Source organism: Raphanus sativus, chromosome 2 (genome assembly GCF_000801105.2).
Source record: "Raphanus sativus cultivar WK10039 chromosome 2, ASM80110v3, whole genome shotgun sequence".
In the NCBI taxonomy this organism is placed as follows: domain Eukaryota; kingdom Viridiplantae; phylum Streptophyta; class Magnoliopsida; order Brassicales; family Brassicaceae; genus Raphanus; species Raphanus sativus.
Window position 1 is genome coordinate 7,559,224 of NC_079512.1, and position 9,815 is coordinate 7,569,038.

The 9,815-nt window shown below is 36.0% G+C and overlaps 2 protein-coding genes and 1 long non-coding RNA gene across 3 annotated transcripts; 2 read left to right on the forward strand and 1 right to left on the reverse strand.

The window, feature by feature from the left end:
* Positions 1–2,755: 2,755 nt before the first annotated feature.
* On the forward strand, positions 2,756–4,232 carry LOC108817403 (cyclin-B1-2). The gene is made up of 4 exons (XM_018590078.2): positions 2,756–2,951; positions 3,211–3,311; positions 3,636–3,733; positions 3,993–4,232. Exons 1-4 carry the CDS (start codon positions 2,826–2,828, stop codon positions 4,091–4,093), a joined length of 426 nt encoding a protein of 141 aa, XP_018445580.1. The 5' UTR covers positions 2,756–2,825; the 3' UTR covers positions 4,094–4,232.
* Positions 4,233–4,245: 13 nt separating this feature from the next.
* LOC130501813 (uncharacterized) lies at positions 4,246–5,207 on the reverse strand. The gene is made up of 2 exons (XR_008939892.1): positions 5,093–5,207; positions 4,246–4,616 (listed from the first exon to the last, which is right to left on the reverse strand). It is a non-coding gene; the product is annotated as an uncharacterized LOC130501813 (long non-coding RNA).
* Positions 5,052–9,635, forward strand: LOC108817413 (protein CROWDED NUCLEI 1-like). The gene is given in 9 exon segments (XM_018590090.2): positions 5,052–5,403; positions 5,715–5,924; positions 6,072–6,268; positions 6,270–6,323; positions 6,411–6,681; positions 6,764–6,847; positions 6,942–8,911; positions 8,993–9,146; positions 9,249–9,635. Coding segments are annotated over 9 exon segments (3,282 nt in total). The 5' UTR covers positions 5,052–5,274; the 3' UTR covers positions 9,462–9,635.
* The last annotated feature ends 180 nt before the right edge of the window (positions 9,636–9,815 follow it).

Here is a 9,815-nt window from a genome sequence, read left to right on the forward strand (position 1 = left end):
TAGAAGCTAACATGGGAATGTGGGAGGCATACAAGTATCATGACATAAAGTGAATTTAAAATGAACTGGTTCGAAGGTACAATTTGTCAATTGTGGCTTGAAATGGAAGTTGGTTTAAAAGATATCTAACCGAAATAATGTGTATTTATATGCTGGTTTAAATTAAGTTGTTAGTCATTAATATATTCAAGGAACCAAACAGATTTAAGGAGCCAAACATCTCCTATTCTAGAACATGTCCAAATTTAAATGACAACTTCTAAATAGTAGATAAATTTTAGGATCCTAAATTAATAGAATAGATTAGCTAGCTAGTATTATATGTTGCCCCGTATCATAACACAAGTTCCAATATAAAAATGTATAGAGACGGAGAAAAATCAAGATATATATATAGTTTTAAAGAAATGCGAATATTTAGTAGTTTCAAATTAAATGTTCGAAGAGGATGATGCAAGATCTGACTATTTTTATCACTTTATAAATTATTATAGTAATCAATTCTATTAAATTTTTTTAATATGACTTATTGATATATGTATGATACAACTATTATAATAGAATAGATTAAAACTTATTATTAATCATTTAAAGAAATATTATATAAAAATATAAATATGATTAAACATACAGATATAAAACTAACTTTAAAAAAATGTAAAACAGAAAATATATGTTCTTTTAAAGTCGGGTCATAATCTAGTTTAAATTAATTTCACGGGCAGAATAATCCTGGACGGCGTTTATGTTTATGGTGGAAACGGTTAGTGAATGTGATTGGTCTATCACGTTTTACTTTGGTGTTGGGCACATTGAAGACGATTATTTGTATACTCAACATTTCCTATTATCTACAACTAGACTTATGAACTTAAATTTGATTTAGTAAACAATTAGTTGATAAATATCAGCTTCAAATGCTGATATTATAGGGTTAGCTTCAGTTTGATATGCATTGTATCCATCAAGTCCTTGTATTATTTTTATCTGCATAAACTTAGTTGAATATACATTTTCACTATATACATATGTTAGGAGAAAACTACCAAAACTATGTGAAAGAGTTGGGTCGGATTAGCTTCAGTTTCTTGGTTTTTGACTGAACAGATATCTAACTGAACAGAACTTCTTCAGTTCATCAAAATCATTTCATTTTCTTGCTTTTCTCCGCACATCTTCTTCAACTCAAGTAAAAAGTGTACTGGCAATTTATCTAGACTTGGCTAGCTGGATTAGTTAAGTTATCAATATTTTAATGAGCAAATGCCTGGAAACTGATTATCTCAGAAGATTTTGTTGAAAAGTGAAAGTAACTTTACTATATAAAATTAAATTTGTCAGACCATCCCATGAAAATTAAATTCTTTCATAAACACCCACAGATAGCTGATTTTAATATTCACACAATATCTTTCTGCGTGTCTTTGTGGTACTATTTTAATTATTTTTATTAGTCTGACCTCGACTGGGGACCCCTCTACTGCGTCCAATATGTAGGTTTAATAAATTTACTGATTGACCAATTTTTTCTACTGATTTACAATTTAGTAGTCGAATAAACATTGAAGTTGAAGATTTACGTCAAACTCAACTTCATTTTTCAAATATGTGCTAAAAATATGAAATGCTTACAAAAAGAAGATATTTGCTTCTTTATGAAACATAATAATTGAAGGGGGAGGGGAAATTATACCAGGATTCTCTTTTTGTGTGAATAAGATTTTTTTCCCTTAAAAAAAATTGTTATCTATACAGCACACAAAAGGCAAATACCTTAGATAGTAAAAAAATTATAATAAAATAGTACATAATGAAAAAAAAATCTTCAAAATATGATTAATTTAAAGGTAAATGACTAAATTGTTTAAAATCCTAAATTATTTCCCTAATTCATCTCTTAAGATAATTTCCAGCAGTTTTTCAAACAATTAAATTTTGAGATTTTTTCTTTAACATATTTTTGAACCCTTAATTTTTGAAATTTTGAATAGTAAATTCTCAAAACACTATTTACTTTATATTATTTGCTCCAAAATTATTTAACTTATATATAAAATTAATATTAAATTTTATATCATTTTAATATTTATAATCATATTTCACTTAAATAATTAACTATATCATTTTATATATTATTACATAAATAAATATGATAAAATACTCTATAAACTAAAATATTATCTATATGGAGTTGGACAGATTTTTAATTTTCTCTCTATTTGGTGCATTTAAAAAGAATTAAGGAATTTTTCAATTAGTGAAACAAAAGTATTTATAGATGAATTTTAAATATTGTCTTTTGAACTTTTAATATGTCTTATTATTTACTTATAAAACTTTGTGCTTATGATAAATTTATTATTAAAATTAAGGAAAAAAGAAAAAATATATTTGAGGCTTTTTAACAAGAATAGGTAAAAATAAATTTGGGCTCATTGTCGGAGTAAACACTTTCATACCTTCATTAATCATTTTTAAAATAAAGATTTTCGTTGCAGATACTTTCAGTACTAAATCATAAATGTTAATCACTAAATAAAATTTAAATATTAGATAAAAATATATTTTAATGTTTAGCTAATATTATTTTGAAAAATGTATTTTCATGTATTATTTTGGGAATACAAAAGCGCGGTAACAAACTTAACCCAGGCTAATGAGCCAAACTCAAATCTCTATGGGCCAAATTCGAACTAATGGGCTTTGCGTGCAATTTATTCATGAGAGAGAGCCCATTATAAGAACCGTCTTGCTTGCTTCTTTGCTTGCCCGCAGAGGAAGCTAGAGGAAGAAAGAGGAAGAGAAAGATCGAAGGAAGAAAAATAATGGAGTCTCCGAAGAAGATAGCTCATGAGATCGGTGGTGTCAAGAGAGACGCTCTTCGATTCGGTCTCAACGGCGTTAAGAGCGACATCGTCGGATCTCACCCACTCGAATCCTCTTACGAATCTGTAATCTTTCCCCTAAATCAAGATTCTTTTTCTTTCATATGATTGAGATTATACATGTTGCTATTGGCTCTGTTCCGATCTACCGATCGAATCTATGTTGTTTCTCGAGAGATTAGCTATGAAAGAAACTTAAATTGTGCTGTTTGGGTTTGATTTGAGACACTTAGGGTTTCAATTTTAATATATTTCTCAATGGGCTGAAAATTAGGGTTCTTTTCGTGCTTGGTGGATCATCAGTTACTTTTGTTTTGGGATTTAGGGAAAGAGATCGGACGAGGCGATGAAGAGAACAATCATTGGGCATACCTACGGGTCTGCAATTCCATTGAAGATGGATATGGACAGACAAATTCTCTCACGGTAATACCATCTCTATGACTAGATCAGATTGCTTAGAGTTTGTACATGAAGATTGATTGTGTTATATGTGTGAATCTAAGCTACTTGTAAGGTCCACATTTATTCATTATTGATGATTGTGTGCATTACTACTGGTATCTATGTGTTTACTAGTATTTAAAGTGCCTTGCCGCGTACTCGTTTAAAACTTGACACTATCTATGTTTGCATTGGGGAGTATAGGGAGGTGTTAAACTCTTTGCTGCATTTGTTCTGCTGGTGTGCAAGAAAAATATTTGTTTGCACTCTTCTTATTCTATCCTTGTTTCTCTGTGGAATATTTAGGTTTCAAAGACCTCCTGGACCAATTCCATCGTCAATGCTCGGGTTAGAAGTCTACACAGGAGCCATTGATAACTTTGGTTTTGAGGATTACTTAAATGGTAACATGTTCCTCAATGCCACAATCACTTTTCTAGATCTGTTGACACCCTATTTGATGGTATCTCAGTATGCACTAGCAGAACACTGTTAGATGAAAATCTAGAAGCAAAAGATTCTATCTTTTTGCAATTCGCATTTAGTTTACTTATTTATGCTGTTATTGCCCAAGATTAAGTAATGAAAGGGGGTCTAAATGTGGCCTTGGTTTTAAAAATTGGATATCAGATGATCTGAAACTTGTGTTCGTATCTCTTGCAGATCCTCGTGACTCGGAGACATTCAAGCCGGTAGACTTCCACCACGGGATGGAAGTTCGTCTTGGCATCTCAAAGGGCCCGGTTGCCCCAAGTTTCATGTGAGGAACCCTCATGGGTGGGGGGTTTTGTTGGATGTTACGTCATTTTAGCTTTTGAATGATGATTGAATCAAGTGTGTGAACTTATTTCGACGTTAGACTTCTACTATAAAGTTTGAAATCAGATGAAACTGGGCAATTAATATTGTGGATTAATTATAGTATGGTGGTGATTCCAACAAATAGAAGAATCATCCGGACTTCATAATCAATATTATATTATCTGTTGGAGCAAAATTAAGAAAGACAAAACCAATTGTAAGCGTAAACACAAAAATACCAGTGTGGAAAAGGCACATTCACAGTTGCTCAGGAAAAGAAAAGGCACATTCACAATGATGGGAGAGTCACGTGGAGACGGAACATATACTTGCGTTGCGTCAAAACAGTTCAACGCCCAATATGCACGCAGCACCAGTTCTTAGCCACCTTGGCTTTCTTTTTCTTTATTTTTAATTTTCTTTATTCTTTTTTTTCTTCGAATTATCCATCTCCAAAGAACACGTGCCTTTTGCAGAATTAATTTACTGAATAGAAATGATAAAAGAAATAAAACGGCCAAATCTTGATATATTTTTCCTTTTTGGTAAGTATATCATACAATAACTATATTATCTGCCGACAAAAAAAGGAACTATATTATCTACGTTGTTAAATTATCAGATTTTATCTTTTACCATGAGCAAAACTCTAAATTATCTAAAGTTAACTTTACTGAATCAGAGTGGAGTTGTTAAAAACCATTATTCATCATCAGGGATAGTTTCGTCTTAAGCAAAAGGTTGCACACTTGCAGGTAGGCAGCTCATAACCGTTGTAAATCTAAAATTCCAAATCTACCCTTAAGGACTTTTGAGCAAATCACTAAGAAGGCGGCTCGAAATGTAAATAAAGAGAAAGTTAGGGGTCTGCAATCATAATATAAAGTAGAAAAAAAAAACAGAAAGAAACGATCCGCGCGAGCCACAGAGAACAGAGGAGAGAGAGAGAGTAGTTAGATTACAGAGACGTTGTCGGACTTCAAATCAGTTTCGGTACCGGAATTTAGGAACTCCGTTTAAATCCGGAACCATCCAAACAAGTAAAAGGATAAGCCTTTTCTTCGTCTTCTTCTTCAGAGACAGAGAGAGTGAAGTCAGTGAGAGAAAGTTATGATTTTTATTTGTTTCTGAAAAATTGGGAAAGATGTGGCAGCGTTGGTCGAATGGTAAGGGCCCAGACATGGTGACCCCAGTCACGGGTCGGGCCAGTGAGATCCAGTACGATGATGATCCAAGAAGATTGCCTGATAAAATCTCAGAGCTTGAAAAAGAGGTGGGCTTTGTCCCTTTTTTTTTTTTTGTAATCTCTCTCATCTCTGGTTCGTTACTTTTACTTTTTGTGTTTGGTTTCTTGTAATAATAACTTGGTCGTTTGAAAGTTTCTTATGTTTGTATGTTCAAAAAAAAAAAAAAAGTTTCTTATGTTTGCAACGCCACGTGGCACTATGTTGACTTTGTAACCAATGTTGTGGCTTTTTTATAGATTTTCATTTTAACCTGCAGTTAGTTATGGACGTGAAGTTTAAATAGTTCTTACTGTTATTAGTGTGCTTCTGCTTCTGATTTATTGTTCTGATGAAGCAGCTTTTTGAGTATCAACACAGTATGGGTCTTCTTCTGCTAGAGAAAAAGGAGTGGAGTTCTAAATACGAAACGCTTCAACTAGAATTTGAAGATGCAAATGAGTGCCTTAGGAGAGAACGCAATGCGCATGTGGTTGCTATGGCAGATGTTGAGAAGAGAGAAGAGGGTTTGAAGAAAGCTCTGGGGGTTGAAAAGCAGTGTGCACTTGATGTAAGACTCTCCAGTTGTCAAACTTTCCGTACTGTTCTTTATGTTTCTATGTAACAATTCTATTTATTTTCGAAGATTTTACATATGTTTTTCAGATTTTTATATTTTACATAGTTCTAATTGGGTTACGTTTGCTAACTGATGCAGCTGGAGAAGGCGCTGCGGGAGCTACGCTCTGAAAACGCAGAGATCAAATTTACAGCTGACTCGAAGTTGACTGAGGCAGATGCGTTGGTAAGAAGTGTTGAAGAAAAGTCTCTGGAAGTTGAGGCAAAGCTGCGTGCTGTTGATGCAAGACTTGCTGAAGTTAGTAGGAAGAGCTCAGAGGTGGAGAGGAAGTCCAAAGGTGGAAGCTCGAGAAAGTTCTCTTCAAAGGGAGCGATTTGCCTACATTGCTGAGTACTTATCTCTTGTGCATGTTGAATAGTTTCCTTGATTCTTATTAGTGGAATGCTTCATTGGTTTAACTTTTTTTTTTTAACTCAGACGAGAAGCAGATGAGGCAACCTTGTCAAAGCAGAGGGAGGACTTGCGTGAATGGGAAAGAAAGTTGCAAGAAGGAGAAGAAAGAGTTGCTAAATCTCAAATGATTGTGAAGCAGAGAGAGGATAGAGCAAATGAAAGCGATATGATAATCACGCAAAAGGGAAAAGAACTTGAAGAGGCACATAAGAAGATAGATGCTGCGAACCTTGCGTTGAAGAAAAAGGAAAGCGATATCACCTCAAGGATCAAAGCTCTTACTTTAAAGGAGCAAGTAAGCAGCTTGTTTCTTCTTCTAGTATTCTATTACAGTGCTTGGAATCTTGTCCATTTACATACTATTTTTCTGGATGTAGGAAACTGATGTGCTGAAGAACTCTTTAGAGACAAAAGAGCGTGAGCTACTAGATATGCAAGAGAAACTGGTTGCCAGAGAAAAGGCAAGCCCTCTCTCCCTCACACTCTATCTCTCTGTTAAATGTGTGCAGTCTGAGTTTTGACTGTGCTAGTTGTTTTATTCTGGCTAATTGACAGGTTGAAGTTCAGCAACTAATTGATGAACAGCAAGCTAAGTTGGAGGCAATACAGCGTGAGTTCGAGTTGGAAATGGAGCAGAAAAGAAAATCTATTGATGACAGCTTGAGGAGCAAGGTTGTTGAGGTGGAAAAGAGGGAGGTTGAGTGGAAGCACATGGGGGAAAAGGTTGCTAAACGTGAACAGGCATTAGATAAGAAACTGGAGAAGCATAAAGAAAAAGAAAAAGATTTTGAAGCAAGACTGAAAGGCATAAAGGGCAGAGAGAAAGCATTGAAAAGCGAGGAGAAGGCATTGGAAACTGAGAAGAGAAAACTTGCCGAGGATAAAGAAAATATACTCAGTCTTATAGCTGAAGTCGAGAAGATAAAGGCTGAGAATGAAGTACAGCTATCAGAGATTCATAAAGAGAAGGAGGAGCTTAGAGTTACTGAGGAGGAGAGGTCAGAGCATCTTGGTCTGCAAACCGAATTAAAGGAGCAAATAGAAAAGTGCAGGTCTCAGGAGGAGCTGCTTTCGAAAGAGGTTGAGGATCTGAAGGCACAAAGGGAATGTTTTGAGAAAGAATGGGAAGAGCTTGATGGGAGGAAAGCTGAGATCGAGACGGAACTAAAGAATGTAAATGATCAAAAAGAAAACCTAGAGAAGAACAGTCACTTTGAGGAAGAAAGGCTGAAAAAGGAACAGGTGGCAGCAAATGACAACATGAAAAGGGAGCTAGAAACTCTTGAAGCGGCAAAAGCTTCGTTTGCAGATACTATGGAGCATGAGCGTTCGGTGATTTCTAAGAAAGCTGAGAGCGAAAGAAGTCAACTGCTTCACGATATTGAAATGCTCAAAAGGGAACTCGAGTCTGACATGCAGAGTAAACTGGAAGAAAGAGAAAGGGAGCTGCAAGCCAAAGAGAAGTTGTTTGAGGAAGAGAGGGAGAAGGAACTGAGCAATATTAGTTACCTAAGAGACCTAGCCAGAAGAGAAATGACGGAAGTGCAGATCGGTAGACAGAGAATAGAGAAAGAAAAGATAGAAACCGAAGCTAGTAAAAAACATCTTGAAGAGCAGCAGACAGAGATTCGGAAAGATGTTGATGGCCTTGTTGCCTTAACCAAGAAGCTGAAGGAACAGCGGGAACAGTTTATCAGCGAGAGAAACCGTTTCCTTTCTTCCATGGAAAGTAATAGGAACTGCAACCACTGCAGCGAACTGCTTTCGGAGCTCGCTCTTCCTGACATTGACAAACTAGAAATGCCTAGTTTCTCAAAACTGGAAAACATTCTTGAGAACGAAGCACCACAGCAGGTGGTAATGAGGGATATATCGCCAACTGCTACCGCCTTAGGATTGCAAGTTCAAACTGGTGGGACAGCGTCATGGCTCCGGAAATGTACTTCGAAGATTCTTAAGTTGTCCGCAATAAAAATGGGAGAAACATCTGCTACTCTGAGTTTGGCTGACCAAGAACTTGAGTCTACTGAGCAAGATAACGTGAACAGTGGACCATCAACTATGCTTCAGGTCCAGTCTGAAAGCAACGTCAACAGCAAGACTCAAGAAGTTGCTGCAGATTCTTTGTCTAATCCAAATGCTGATGGTCAATCAAGCATGAGGGGGAAAGCCAGAGTCAGAAGAACACGTTCTGTCAAAGCTGTTGTTGAAGATGCTAAAGCTATCTATGGAGAATCTATAGAATTCAATTCAACAGAAAATGTTGAGGACACTGCTGCTAAAGCAAATGATGAAAGCACGGGTGAACCTGGTCGTTTTGATAGAGAAGCTTCAAAGAATGGACGGAAACGTGGACGTACGGGTTCTTTGAGAACTTGTAATACTGAGCAGGATGGTAACGAGAGCGATGGAAAATCAGATAGTGTCACCGGAGGAGAACGTCAGCGTGGGAAGAGGCGGCAAAAGGTTGCATCAGAAAAACAAGAAGTGGTGGGACAAAGATATAATCTCCGGCGATCTACAAGGTTACTTATAATGCGTTGGAGCTGCTTATTCTTCTTTTTGTTCAGGCAGTTCATAAACTGTTTTAACATTTGGGTTATTAGGGTGGCTGGAAAAACCGCACTTGGTAAGAAGAATGAAGAGACTACTGGTGGAGTGCAACAAGACAAGGGTATTTACTGTGCTCAAATCACTGCTACAGCATCAGTAGGCGTTGCTATTAGTGACGATAAAGGAGTAAGCACGAATGTGGTGGAGGTAAAATGCTCACACAAACAACTAAATCTTCACCTTGTTTTTTCCCTTTTCTTTTGATTTCTCTTTCTTGACCAATCTGTTTATTTCAATATGTTTCAATAGCGTGAAGCTATGGCAGACTGTGAGGATACATATGCTGGTTCGGCCAAAAGAATAGGTGAGAGTGGAGCAATGAGTGAAGAGGATGTGAACAAAACACCTCAAAGGGCTGACTCTGGCGGAAACGAGTATGATGGTGAAGAATATGAATCAGAATCAGAACATCCCGGGAAAGTCTCCATTGGTAAGAAGTTCTGGACTTTCTTGACGACGTAGCCCCCATCTTTGATCAGGATGTAGTTTGGCATATTATGTTATAATCTGTTGACAATGTTAGTGTTTTGCTTCTTTTTTTATATGTTAGTGTTTGCTTCTTTCTTTATCTCTAGTTATAGCCTTTTTTTTGTGTGGATCTTTCTCACCAAAGTGAGTGGTATCTTTCTTGCTTTCTACCACTTTGTTGCTAGCTGGTTAAGAGTATAATTCTCAATTATTTTGGTCTGTTTAGATGATTATGCAACTCCCTATTAAGCAAACTTAAGGAGTGAGAAATCTTATAGATTAGGTGGATTTGGTAATGGAGTGTATCAAATCTAGACAGAAACGAGAACGCAAGATGCAAATCAGAAG